Raw genomic sequence first — 14,265 nt, forward strand, 5'->3', positions numbered from 1 at the left:
TTCAAATACCTTTTACTGTTCCCCTCAATAGGCATACACACTCTTGTGCAGTGCCTCTTTCTCGAATGCAATGAGCACCTCACCCCACACAGACGTGGACACTCTCTAGTGCTCACCGGTGGAAGAATTGGTGGTGGGGCCATGACTGGTGTTGGTGCAAGTGCAGGTGCCTTTGACGGGTGCCTTTGCTATAGCCTATGTAACAAAGAAATACACAAAACTCAAACACCATTTCATACCCATTTGCATAGGCATTCTCCATGAGAGCTCTTGCTCTTGTGATGTTGTGATGCTAAGAAAACAGTGGTGGATCATAAAGAAGTAAAAGAGAGAAAATTATTAAAAAAAAAAAAAAAAACGACTAAAGAGGGAGGAAAATAGAGCAATGCATCTCTTTAGAAAGTTAAAATTACCTCCAAGAAGATTTCGTCGTCATTAGATGAAGCCTACAAAACCCAAATAACGTTACTGCCTTTTCCCTTTGATAATCTCATCATTCATGATTCACCTCGCAATGTTCCGAATACCTTTTACTGTTCCCCTCAATAGGTCCGTTTCTCGACCTATCTCTGCACCTCTCAATTCCCATATTCGTACTCCAATCAATTCAAAGGCCGTTCAGACCCTTGGGTCAGATCCTAATCTGATCCTCCCCTTCTCCTCCACCTCTGATTTCCTCACACAAATTGGACTCTTGCAAGTATCCATTGTTCTCTCACTCGCCTGATTTTCCACCCGGAAATTTCATCCAACAAAATGTCTACTTATCGACTGATGTAAAATTGTAACACAATTGAATATTTGGATCGTTGCCCATCTTCTATTCTTTTCCAAGCTTGATTTCTTGATGTTGAAGCCCAGATTCCAAGGACCCAAAAGTGAAAAAATATAGATCTTCTGTTTACATTGAGACACATTTAGCATTTTATTTTGCTTGAAAGACGCTGCAACCCAAACAGAAATAAATTATAAGTATAATGTATGTAGTAGTTTCACCTGCCTTCTTTTGCTTTCCAGATGGGTTCAAACCCTAACTGATTTGGGAAAAAAATTTTCAGTTGCAACCCTAAACGATTTGGAGAAGATGAGGGCAATTTGGTCTTTTTATTTTTAATTTTGATGAATTATTATAAGAAAGGTATTTTGGTCATTAGATTCCTTAAAATTAACATCTAATGTCCCAAATTAACGGTAGAGACCCAAGTGCTACATTGTTTTGAAAGTAGGAGAAAATTTGCAATTAGAAAAGTTATAGGGGCCATTTAGACAAATGGATATTTTCAGGTTGGCAATTGTCAAAAACTCAAAAAAAAGAAAAAAAGAATGACCAACGAACTGACGTGATGTCCTTCTCTTACATGAATCCCGCTTTGCTGTAACGGCTGTCCTGGGTGAACTTCAATCCGGACCGTTGATCTGATGTTGGTAATCATTGCAAGTAGTACATGGGATATGTTGGCATTACCAATTCCGTCTACACATTTATTCTATTTATAATTCAAATAAAAATTAAGGGGAAGACAATGCTACTTGGTCGTGTGCGGTGCACGATCCTATGCCCAGACACCAAGCCTCATGAAATGCCCACCGTGACGTCAGGGATTTTTGTCTTTCCATGGGATGCGGCGGTCATTTTACGGCCCTGTGTTTGTGCGGAGGGATACATGACTAGTTTTGTTGTACATCCATCTTTACATCCCCATCTCTGTCACACATAGCTTCGATATATAACATTTTTAGCTGTCCAACATTCTACCACATAGATCATTGCAAATAGGACAACAGTTCTGTATAATTTTTCTTTAAGTTTGAAAGAAATGTGTCAATCACACAGTACTTTGGTCGCACCTCTCAACTTCATCCGTCCCACTTTAATTCTTTGTGAAACATCATCATTTATGTCATCTTTTTTGTCAATGATAGATCCCAGATATTTGAAATAGTCATTTGACGATCTCTCTCTCTCTCCTCAATTTTCACCATGTCATCATTCATCATAGTGTGACTAAAGTTACACATCATATACTCCGTCTTTGATATATTAATCTTAAAGCTTCTTGTTTTCAAGGTCTATCTCTACATCTCTAACTCATGTTCTTTTCTTACATTACATGAATCTTACTTTCCTGTGACAGTGATATAGGATGGTGACTAGTGTGAGAACTGTGGGAGGTCAAGGTAAGGAATTATCAATTAAGATTAGGTTACACCAAGAATCAACCTTAAAGCCTTATCTTTTTGTACTTTTCATGGATGACCTAACCAAGAGCATTCAAGATGAGGTTCCATGGTGCATGCTCTTCGTCGATGATATCTTGTTGGTGGATGAGTCAAAAGCAAAGATTAATGTTAAATTAGAACTTTGGAGATCAACCTTGGAAACCAAATGTTTTAAGATTAGTAAAACGAAGACGAAGTATATGATGTGTAATGTTAGTCATACTATGATGAATACTGACATGATGCAAATTAAAAAAAAAAAGAAATGGCACAAAGTGATTATTTTAGATTTGGGGTCAATCATTAATAAAAAAAAGGATATAGAGAATGATGTTTCACATAGAATTAAAGTGAGATGGATGAAGTGGAGAGATGCATTGGAGTGTTGTGTGTAGGGGTGTAAATGAATAGCCAAAATCCGTTTCCGTATTCATGTCCGTATCCATTTAGCACTATTCGAATCCGTCCAAAAGCTAAACGGATGCGGATACGGATAGGCTATAGCTATCCGAAAAGCTATATTTACATGTAAACGAAAAAAATATTTGATCCGTATCTGTATCCGTATCCGTTTAGCACTATCCGAATCCGTCCGATAGCTAATCGGATGCGGATGCGGATTTAGCACTATCCGAGCCGAATCCGATCCATTTACATCCCTACTTCCAAGGCTATCTGTATTTATTGGGAACAAAACTGATATAGTACTATTTCCTTCTCACCTGAGGTTCTTTTTAATTCTCTCTCCAACCCTCTCTCCAACCCCGATTGATGGACTCCATATGAATGATACCATTTTCTTATAGTATATGAAATGGAGATTCCTCCCGCTCGCCCAATGCTGGCATCATAGGACATCTTCTCCCATGTCTAATTGTGCCCTTGCCCTAGGGTTATCAATCAATTGGTAAAATGAGTGCCTCTTGAAATGATTGCTCTACCCCCTATAAAATGAAAAACCCCCTAGTCAATGCTCCTGTGTGTGCTACCATTGGTCCCACGTTGGTGTAGGAGCCATGCAACTGAGTAGCGTTCTTCTTCCCTCCCCCACTCCCAAATTTTATTTTATTTTTTTGATATTTTTCTTTTGCCTTTTAGGGAAAAAAACACTAACTGATCGTGTGATTTGCGTCTAACGTCTAGACATTGGACCACGTAAAATTAATGCTCCTTCACTGATGAAATAAAATATCTCATTCAAACAGATCCCCTCTACACGTGCTCTCATTGACCAACCAATTTGGATCCTCTACTGTCGAGCTGCCTGATAAGACCATGTGCAATATCCGCCTTACCCCTGCCCAAACTCCTTGCCCGAGTGGGGGTAAGGCAATCTTTGCATGCGGCACGGTCCTATTGAGCAGCTCGACAGTAGAGGATCTGGATCCTTGACCAACACGCACTGATGCAGACGCTGCACGACCAGACAGCGTCATGAGCATCCTCTTCAGTCTTGAGTCTTGATTCTCTTGACCACTTCACCATACCTATCTCAGTCAATAGATATCCTTTAATGCTTTTGTCTTTATTATTTATTGACATTTTTATCTTCCCTTCCGTTTTATTTTTTGGTAAATATCTTCCCTTCCGTTTATGTTTTGATATTACCTCATTAATACTCTTTATTCACAGGAAAGAAACAAAACTCTATAAAACAGATTCAAACTGGTCTATACGTTCCACATTTTGTAACGTTTCTAATTCAAATCCTTGTCAGTGTAAGAGATCTCTACTTGGTCGCATGGTCTCTACACAAGTGTTTGGGTCAATGGGTGAGTACGTCTAACTATCAACCCAGAGGTAGAGGCATCATCCCTCACGGTACCCTGTGAGAGGGCGTAGGAAACACCACCAAGTAGAGATCTTTTTCCTTAACAATATATAGAAGAAAACCAAATGTTCTTTGTGTGCCTGAGGGGAGGGGGGCGCAGGTTGTGCCCAGACACATGGGGGTGGGCAAAATGACCATCCTACCCCCTGACTGGCAGGCCCATGTGTCTTGGCGTAGGCTGCGTTGCGGCACAGAGAACATCAGCCCATGAAAGAAAGATTTTCCTTCTACTTATGTTTATATCATTACCTCTATTGCGTCAAGAACTGGGGGGAGGGGGGAGCGTGTCGTTCCTGCAAAGAAGAAAACAGCAATAAAGGACCGGGCCAAGTCGGTTTGGTCGCTCCGATGGCTAAGTGAAAACTCTCTAGCAACAGATAATAGTAATTGAAATCAGATGATCATAGAAGGAGGTTACCCAATCATTTATAGGTGATTGAGAGAGTCCTGCAGGGGAGGACGTGACCTAATAGGAAAGGGAATCTCCCCGGCATGAGTTTAGGCGATTAGGAGCCTTTTTAGGGCAAGGGATAAGCTTTCCAGACCATCACGCCACGAGACTAGTGGGCTAATTTAGTGCCGTTAGGGCCATTCTGGTTATTTTCGGGGCGTGATTCCACCGCCTTATCCAGATTTGGCATCGGGGCATGGTCGGCCCCCTCCCAGGATCGGGTCGCTATCTACTCTAGGTTGGTTCTTCCTTGCGTTGTCCTCAATGGGACGACCTGATCACGGGCACGTACCGTCTTTACCCACATGGGGCTACACATGTCAGAACCCTATTGGGTGCCGGTTTTATGATGTATCGACCTCATTTAATACTCTTACCAGAAATGAATCAAATACATATATAAATTCACTTCAACATTGTAAGGTTTCGCACACAAACTCATCCATCTATTAACTAACAATCATGGCTTCAGCCCCATTTACTGGTTTCTCTGTTCTTCTTTTCACTCTCTTTTTAGCTCTTTCAATCTGTTTCCGTGAAGTTTCTGCATCAGTACTGAAGGAAGACTTGATTCAGCAAACATGCAAGAGCACAGACAACTACAAGCTCCGTGTATCACTGCTTCAATCTGATCCTGACACCGAATTAAAGTCGAATCTTTCCGGCAGTCTTAATGTTTTCATAGACATTACGATCAACAAGGCGACAAGCAATCGTTTGTATGTTGAGAATCTCCTTAAGACAGCGAAAGACGAGGCGGCGAAGAAATGCCTGAATACATGTAAGGAGAACTATATTTCAAGCATTTCTTATCTTCAAGAATCATTGCCTGAATTGAAATCTAAGACATATTGGGCTTTGAGGATGGATTTGTCAAAGGCTCAATTGGGTGCTCATGTCTGTCAATTTTCGGATTCTCCTCCTTCATCTTTCTGTAAATTGAATTTGAAAAGTAGAAATGATGATTTTAATCAGTTGTCTCGCTTCAGTTTGAAGGTTGTGGATCTCATTGATCCAAACCACAAGCCTCCGTTGGTTTAATGATTAAGGAGCCAATGTAATGCAGAATTTATATTAATAAACTTTGAGGGGAAGGGGGGGGGGTGTTTGCTTCTTACTGTATGTTTGCTTAAAATAGTTTCCAATGCTTACATTAATTTTTTTTGTTGGAAAAACCTTCACAAAGATGAGCATGAAATCCATGTGGCGGCCTGTGAGTTGAGTACAGCACGATGGACGCCCAACCCTAGGCTGCAGACGAGCTCGATCCAAGATCTTGAGTTTCATTCCCACCATCTTAGTTTAGTCTTCCATTTGAAAATTGGTTTACTCTTTGTTATTCAAAGGGCTGATTATTTATAACTGGCAATTAGACTTGCTTCGCTAACTCGAAAACTCTTGTTCACTTTGTTCTCTCCTACCCAAGCTGGCTGCTTCTTTCTTGGTAAAAGATTTATAATTAGGGGTTGGGAGGCGAAGCAACTGAAGGAAGGCAGTCTTAGGGGCAGTAATCGCAAACTGCAGTCACGCATTATTTTCCTTCCGGATGGATGGTGCCTCTTCAATTCATCTCCCAAGTTTCTCTGTCTCTCTTGCATGGTATGCCCTTCTGTCCCTCCCTTTCTGCTGAGAGGTGATCCACCAATCCTTTTTCAACCTCAAGGTAAGGTTATTCAAAGCCAGCAAGGAAACAAAAACTCAACAGGACACCAGGAGTAAATCAGTTTGACCACCAGGAGAGAGCGGTGGTTGACACGCATAGTTGCCGTCTCGTCATCCATAGCAGCTCGCCAACTGGGATGACTCGAGGCCTCATGATAGGAACGGAGAAGAGTGACACTTCCCTCCCAAAGTGGCAAGTCACTTTTATCATAATAGACTCAACTAAACTAGAAAAGATTAACCTTTCTGTCTCTAGAGATAAGACTTTGTGTTAGAGAAAGGACCATCATGGTATCTGGAATATCTCGCTAATTATGTGGGATACATATAGCCCTCCAATGAAGGCATCGGAAAACTGACGGTAGCAACAGTCTAGAACACACGCAAGGTAACATTTGCTTTTTTAAACCTTTACGAGTGAAAGGCGAGATACCCAGTTGCAGTGCTCCAAAGTGGTTGTAGATCAGCAGCGAGAAAAGGTTTGTCGTTTGGTTTCAGGCTTATTATCAATCCTATACATTGCCAATGTGCTGAACCTCCCCTTCATCGTTGAGCAGGGTAAAGAAGTTAACCAACTAATATACTTCACCATCATTTTTCAAGTTACAACACAAGATATCGCATTGATGAACCTCTTCACCCTTTGCTTACAAGTGCGCAAGAAAAATACACCCCAAGTTGGCTCAAGGGTACACCTCCAAAAGGAAGAAAGAAAGAAGGGAAATGATAGGACAATTTCCAGGCCACTAACCTCAAGGGCTTCACAAATACCCAAGAGAGACACCATAGGTACTATTTGAAAAAATATATCGTCCAAGACATTCTAGATGATGTACTTATGCCTCTCATCAACAAAATCGGCATCTTACAGAAAAATATGAAAACATTAAAAAATAAAAAATAAAAAGGATGAAAGAGAATGAAAAGCTTCAACCCTTAGGGAGGGGAACATTTTCCCAAATTATTCCATATATTTTATAATTCTAAAGTATTGAATTTACAGCTCACATGCATACACTCCAGAATATTAAACTGGTGCAAATTAACTCTAATGATAAAAATTCCCTGTACAAGAGAAGTTTTTAACCTTGCATTTGATTAATCAAACAATATGAAATTTCCCTTGAGCCAAAGGGGTACAAACATCAGACAAACAGTAATCACCCAAGCCTGCTCACTCGGGTACAATTATTCAATTCAAGAAACTAGGGAGACTTTACAAATCATCTTTTCTCAATATGTAGACAGAAAACTATTGTACACCCAAACTTTCATCATTAGTTTTAGAATCCTTTGATCGAGGCAGTCCTGCGCATTAAAACCATAATACAAGCGAGAGGATGATGAGATTGTAGCCATATGTGGTACTAACGATGGTGGTAGAGCATGTGAGCATTGGTTGAGTAACAGATTAATCGCTAGTGAGAAAGGATTAACTTACATAATAGCAAACAAACACAATTACAGTTATTAAAACTGGATCAAAGGCCAAACAAAAAAGGCCCTAGTTTCCTACTGGTTTTTTTACAGGAAAATTACCTAGATCCACTATATAACAAAAAGTATTACAAAACAAGTAGGTTTAACTTTGTTTTACACTTACTTTTCTTATAAACCTACTTGTTTTATAATATTTTTTTTATCCATTAGATCTAGGAAATTGTCCCTTTTTTAACTCCTGTTGAGGACAAAACCTTTTTTTTTTTTTGTGTTGGGAGGGAGGGGGGGAGGGACCAATGGCTTCAAACCAAGAAAAGGGGTGCTTCCAGTTCAGTCCGGATTTAAAAACCATGAAAAATCCCTAATCTATAACCTAATCTGATGAATGAAACCTTCAATGCAAAAGGACAACCACTTGTCAGAGCAGAATATCTTATATTATGAGTGCAAGAAAAACTGGTCTTAAATGGCCAGAAAAATAAATGAAATCAAATTACCCACTAATTTCAGACACAATGCTCAATATCTCAACAGCTTATCCACCCAAAAAGCAGGAAAAACAAGTATAACCTACGCCAATCTAGTGGTGTAACTGAAATATGGATCTCACCAACTATCAATGCAATCTGCAATTATCATAGTTACCTTACTCCAACAACACACCAAAAAATTAAGAGGGGGCAGGAGAGGGTACACTCAAGTAGACGGTACAACTCACTCCTTATCAACAATGGCGACCAAAAAGTCATTCCTATGACCATCCAGCAACCATAAAGTCAAAGTGAAAGCCTAGATCTTGAATTCAATCATTCAGGCTAGATCCCATCCAGAAAAAATCCATTAACTGGAGAATTTGCATCAGCAGTCTATTTCGCAGTCGACAAGCAGTAGAAGTTTTAAGGGAAAAGTTATCTCTGAGCTGTCTAGCCCACGCCCCCCTCCGAAATTTTTATTGATTTTTTGAGGAGAGAGAATTAAAAACAAAAAACTTGTGAGGGGGCATGGGCTACCCCGCCGGCTTAGAGGAACACTCAAGTTTTAATTATGCCACATATTATCCCTGCATCTATTAGTTTACTCTTTCCAGTTAATCCATAATAATTAAGAGCGAGGTAAGGGAACAAGAAGTTTCAAATACATCAAGACAAACTCAACAATAGTAAAGAAGTCCAAATCGATACCTGGTCACACTTCTTGGGTTGCTGTCGAATCTATCAATTCCAGATTGCATGCCTGCATCAGTTTTACCGGTTTTGTCCGATGTCATGCTATCCATAATTTGCTTCAGACCCTGCAAGAGATTAACAAGAAGATCACATTCTGAATAGAATTATAACTATGTCACAGGTTGCTGTGCTTTGGGTCACTCAAATGTGAGGGGGTGGCCTTTTAGCTGTTTGGGTGGGGCATCCATGCACACAAGCTGCATGGCACAATCCTAATACATCATCCGATTACACACCATATGGCAGGTAAAATTCTATTGCGTATGATTTTATTACGTTGAGTGGCACCCCCATATCATGCAGGCTATGTGTGGTACAAGATGCTTTTCCATTTGCAATTGGAAGAGAAATTTTGAGAGAAACAAGAGAATTTCTGTTGGACAGTATCCTCTGTTGCAGTGATCAAACATTGAATTAGTAGGGAATTTGATCGCTAATCCAGCTGGAATTGATCCCTATCGCTAGCATGACACTAGTTACAAGGTTCTGTTCGTAATAACACCACCTAAAAGGCTAAACAAAAACAAGTAGTGAAGAAACCTGAGTCCCTGATTGTGTGATAAAACCACGTGCCCTACTAGGAGGTTCAGGAAGTGCCTGCAAGAACAAGTCCAAGATATAATTAGATCAATAAATTAGAAGATTATATAAATGGCAATTTTTATTGATGGGAAGCAGTCAAGCAGCCACCTTGTGTCAATAATAGTATTTTACCAATCAAAGAATAGATAATATCTGTTTCTTAGATCTGCTCAAGTCCATTTTTTGAACCCTCAAAAGTTCTTTGAATCTCGGCATATTTTTTGAATACATGGTCCCAGACAATAATCATAATAAAATGTCATCCATACCAACCAAAACAAACAAACAAACAATAGACTCGAAGGCCAAAGCTATTAATGCAAACCTTGAAAAAATCAGTCATTTTCGGATCTTTCGAGCCAACAAATTGGCATAGGTACCACACACCAGCATTTGCAATGTCCTGTGCCCACAATTCTGTCAGCATTTGTAAAAGCAGATAATAGCTAATGGGGAGAACACAATTACAAAAAGCAGCCACACATCAAACATCACGTCTGTTACCACAGAATTACTAGTATCAGAATATCAGTAAGTGTTTGAAATGAATAACTTATTCAGCTTATATGAGAAAAGAAAGAAGAGGGAAAAGGGAGGGGGGACTCAGCAGGAATAAAACTGAAATTAAGAACTAGCGGCATAAGAGAGTGTGGTTAGTGTTCCCATTACCCAGAAAGCCAAGAATAAAAAAGGCAGCATCTAGTATGTAACTAAATCCAATTACCATTTACAAATGTATTAGCTACAATTAAACACTCCACGAGTTGCATGATAACTTGGTGCAACTACATCAAATTTGTTTTTATTGAAATATCCAATGGCATTGTAATAAGCCAGTGACTCAACAAGAATATGCCAATAAGTCCGAGGTTTCAAAAGTTGCAAACAACTTTCTATTTTTGGTCCATGTAAGATTCCGCTATTATTCATGAAAAGAAGAGAGGAAAGTGATGGGTTTCTAGAAGCCTAAGGGATTAGGCTCAGAAACTCAGTTGAAAACCAGAATCACAATGACAGGTTTAGAAACCAGATTTAAAAATAAATTTAATAACAGCAAATCAAAGTTTCAGATATGGTCCAAAAGCTGGTCGAAGGTCAATTATATGGAGAAGAATGGTTTCTCAAATTTTGGCTCAAATCTGATGGACAGATCTGAAGTAAAAAAGTAATAGGTTAATCCTACTTGAAGTAGGATTCTAGAAACAAGGTTCAGAACAGTAACCAAAACCAGTATATTCAGGAAACTTTAGACAACAATAATAATGAACTGACTTGATGGATAAACAGTGATTAGGAACCTGTAACAGCAAACATAAACCAGGAATTGAAAATCAGCCATGAAATTGAAAATTTCAGAAAATCTTAGTAAGAGAAGGATTTCTGAAAATCAGTGTAATTCAAGGAACCTGTAACAGCAAACATAAACCAGGAATTGAGAGACTTGAACAAGAATCAGCAAACCATCTCGCTGTCTAAGCTGTATTGCTAAATTTCTCAACGACCTCTATGAGTGACTTACAACCAACTCTTGGCCACGAGGTGTTCGATGAAACCTTTGAGCATTCTAAAATCAAGAATGCAGTTTGACCCGACATGTATCCAAACAAAGTTCTCATTCTCAGTTAAGAATGCATTCTTCGTTTTGAGAATGGGACTGTGCATTCTCAGAATGCGAATGCGTACCAAACATAGCCATAGACTCTTTAAATATAACTCATAACATGACTAGAAATAGCCTAAACCAACTAGCAATAAAACTGGCTACTTAATTGACCAATAAAAGACTTAAAACAACTCCTAAACTGGCTCAAGAATCTCCAGTTGTGTTTGGAATCCTTAACTAACTAGGACTTCACATAATGAAAGAAAACCAACTCATAACAGGACTAGGCTTATAAATTATAATTCCTAATCAAGCCTGAACTAGAATACAAGATTTCTTGCCATCAACGGAGGGCCATCAACATACGTCATTTTATTATTATTTTCGGGGGAGGGGGTGGGGAGATCATGCAACTAGTAGAAACTATTGACTTAGTATCCTGGATGTAAGCTAATATTCTCGTTGTTGCAACTTTCCATTATATGAAGCTATGAAAACCAAAATTTACCGTCCTGCCTAAACATCTAAAACTAGAACAGTTGCTGAAAGCATAGCTATGACTGTCAACAAAAAAATTCACATAAACATGCTGCACTGGTGATCGCGGGAATTAAAAAAAAATAAAAAAAATTCTAATAATTCTAATATAATATTAGTATTAGAATATTAATAATAATAATAATAGAATTCTAAATAGAATATAAATTTAAATGTAATAAAATGAAAAATGAAATAAAAAGAAAATTTTTTGAATTATTTTATTAATTAATAATAATTAAATATATTTCAATAAAAATTCAGTATTTCTATTTATTAGTATTTTTATTAGGATTTTTTTTAATAAAATAAAAATATAAGTATAAGATCCTGGTTCGAATCAAGGAAACAGCCTCTCCACAAAGCAGGAGTAAGGCTGCGTACATCTGCCCCTCCCCAGACCCTGCAATAGCGGAAGCCTCATGCACTGGGACGACCTTTTTTTAGGTATCAACCATTCTTACATCCAACATTATGGCAACAAATTTGATCACCTTAATAACCTTTTCCTAGGGCCTAAAAGTTTGATGTGCATACAATTCAAAACTTTTTAAAAAAAATCAGAACATCTAAACATCATTTTCTGCAATGACTTTCCTTTTTTTTTTTTTTACTTGTATAACAGTATAAGAAGAGAATTGCAAAGCAAAAAAAATCATAACGAAGGCACCACCAGAAAAGCATATTCCAAGAGAGAAGTTTAATATAAAATTCACATGGACCACCGCTTACCTGTTTGTCTTCCAATGTTACAATCTTCCCGTCCTGAAACACATAGTAGAAAGTTATAAGAAATAAGAAAACTACTTTAATGCATTTCTTTTACTTTTTAGACTAGATAACTGGGTTAGCTAAAGTTTATCATAAATAATTAAAAAAGCAAGCAAACAATTAAAAGGGAAATTAAAAAACCGATAGTTTAAAACCAGACATATCACTTCAACTAATCACATGATAGAAACTTACGAGACCACGAATCATGTCCTGCAGTGAACCCAAGTCATAGTTAATTTGACCAAGTTTAGCACCAACTTCAGATACCTGTTTGACAAGTTTTAACCGTCTATGTAAATAATTCTAAAAATGCAGGAATAACTCATGGAATGCAATGCTAATATGCTATTATGACATAAGACCCATTCCAAAAAGATAAATCCTCATTATGCTACAAGAATTCCTTTAGATCATGCTATGAATGCAACCAGAGGGTATGTGCTTCATGAGGGAATCAAACTGTCCCTATGATCTCTTCAACCTTTGGTTTTCCTCCTCTTTCTTAAAAAGTTTCTGTTCCTATTGATTCATTGAAACAGGGGAGAAAACTATGTGAATACCTCATTCTTAATTAATTTTGACATCTCCTTTTGATCATCCAATTTCCCATCCAAGTTTTCAATCCGTTGTGTCAAATGCCTCTTTGCAGCCTACCCAACAAAAAGGATTCATGGGTAAGAAACTGTATACAAATTTCAAAAAAATGAAGAAACAATATTAATAATGCATTTAATAAGGAAGTCTATTGAAAAAGACAATCTAAGCACATTAGGAACGCCATTACACCGTATTTAAATGATGCTAATACTTTGATATAAAGCCCTAATCAGAGAGGAACAGCAGAAGAGAATTCATGCAACCTGGAATAAAAGCCTAATTTAGTTTATGTCAATAAATGAGATAAAATATTAAACTTCACATATAAATATATGATAGGAATAATAAATTATTTAGTTTTTTTTTTAGCTTCGTATGTGAATTCAATGATATTCTGAGTCAAAGGCAGAAGCATTGACATGCCTAATGACTCTTTTTCTACCGAGACCATCTGCCAAATCATCCGGAGACCTAGGCATTCAGTTAAGAGGACATGACCATTGTACCAGATGACTAACGTGTCTCAAGTTATGCATATGTCTCCAAGGGCCACCCTCCCAAGAATGAGCCCAACCAATAATAGTAACTGAGTCACCTTAGAACATAACCTGCTGGAAACATGGTCCGGTCAATAGAGCAGAGCCAGTCAGAAGAGAAAGCAAATCTGCTGTCAACAAATCCCCCCTCACCAACAAGCCCCCAAGTACACGAAAAGGACCCCCATCCATTGCACCTTATAACACCTACACCAAACAAGACTCTGTTGTCTAAAGACTAATTATCTAAGTCGAACTTCACAAATCCCTCATGAGGAAGGAGCTTCTCTCTCTCTCTCATGCTCGAAGAACTCATAGCTTAGACGAGCACTTCGTTAGCACTCCCAAAATTGCTTTTTTTCTTACTCCTTGCACGAAAAGACCTACCCCTTGATTTTATTTTTTGGTGATGGTTGAATTTGGGAGTTTCCAAAATGTTAGATGCTAAGAATTTTTCAATCTATCACAAATAGTGGCAATATTGTAATTAATGGAAATTTAAATCTCAAGAGAATGGAACAAAAGGAGGAAAGTAACGTATAAAGAGAGAAGGGTAGTATAGGAATGGGAAACCAAAATATGGGTAGTAGGTAATAATAAATAAAAGGAAGGGTAATATGGGGAAGGGGATTAAAAGGATTTTATTTCCCAAAGGAAAAGAACTATCGAGAGAATGGGGAAAGCCAACATCGTCTTCATCCCCCAGTCATCGTAGGAGGTGGAGAAAACCACAGAACCAGACCAGCAGACCTGGTTCGAATGGAATCTCTTAATCGTTAAAGCTCCTGTCAACTTGAAATTTCAGG

The 14,265-nt window shown here is 38.3% G+C and overlaps 2 protein-coding genes across 2 annotated transcripts in view; one reads left to right on the forward strand and one right to left on the reverse strand.

The window, feature by feature from the left end:
- Positions 1-4,964: 4,964 nt before the first annotated feature.
- On the forward strand, positions 4,965-5,543 carry LOC122638634 (cell wall / vacuolar inhibitor of fructosidase 2-like). Its single transcript, XM_043831492.1, has one exon. The coding sequence runs from the start codon at positions 4,965-4,967 to the stop codon at positions 5,541-5,543; it is 579 nt and encodes a 192-aa protein (XP_043687427.1).
- A 1,711-nt stretch (positions 5,544-7,254) lies between these two features.
- The window catches only part of LOC122641149, a 28,713-nt gene continuing 21,702 nt past the window's right edge, over positions 7,255-14,265 (reverse strand). The window contains exons 7-14 of the mRNA XM_043834483.1: positions 12,887-12,976; positions 12,519-12,593; positions 12,285-12,317; positions 9,738-9,815; positions 9,371-9,427; positions 8,786-8,895; positions 7,434-7,472; positions 7,255-7,396 (exon numbers count right to left, since the gene is read on the reverse strand). Of these exons, the coding sequence (XP_043690418.1) occupies positions 7,448-7,472; positions 8,786-8,895; positions 9,371-9,427; positions 9,738-9,815; positions 12,285-12,317; positions 12,519-12,593; positions 12,887-12,976 (468 nt within the window). The 3' untranslated portion in view covers positions 7,255-7,396; positions 7,434-7,447. The remainder of the gene's footprint in view (positions 7,397-7,433; positions 7,473-8,785; positions 8,896-9,370; positions 9,428-9,737; positions 9,816-12,284; positions 12,318-12,518; positions 12,594-12,886; positions 12,977-14,265) is intronic.

This window comes from Telopea speciosissima, chromosome 9 (assembly GCF_018873765.1).
Source record: "Telopea speciosissima isolate NSW1024214 ecotype Mountain lineage chromosome 9, Tspe_v1, whole genome shotgun sequence".
Taxonomy (NCBI): Eukaryota; Viridiplantae; Streptophyta; class Magnoliopsida; order Proteales; family Proteaceae; genus Telopea; species Telopea speciosissima.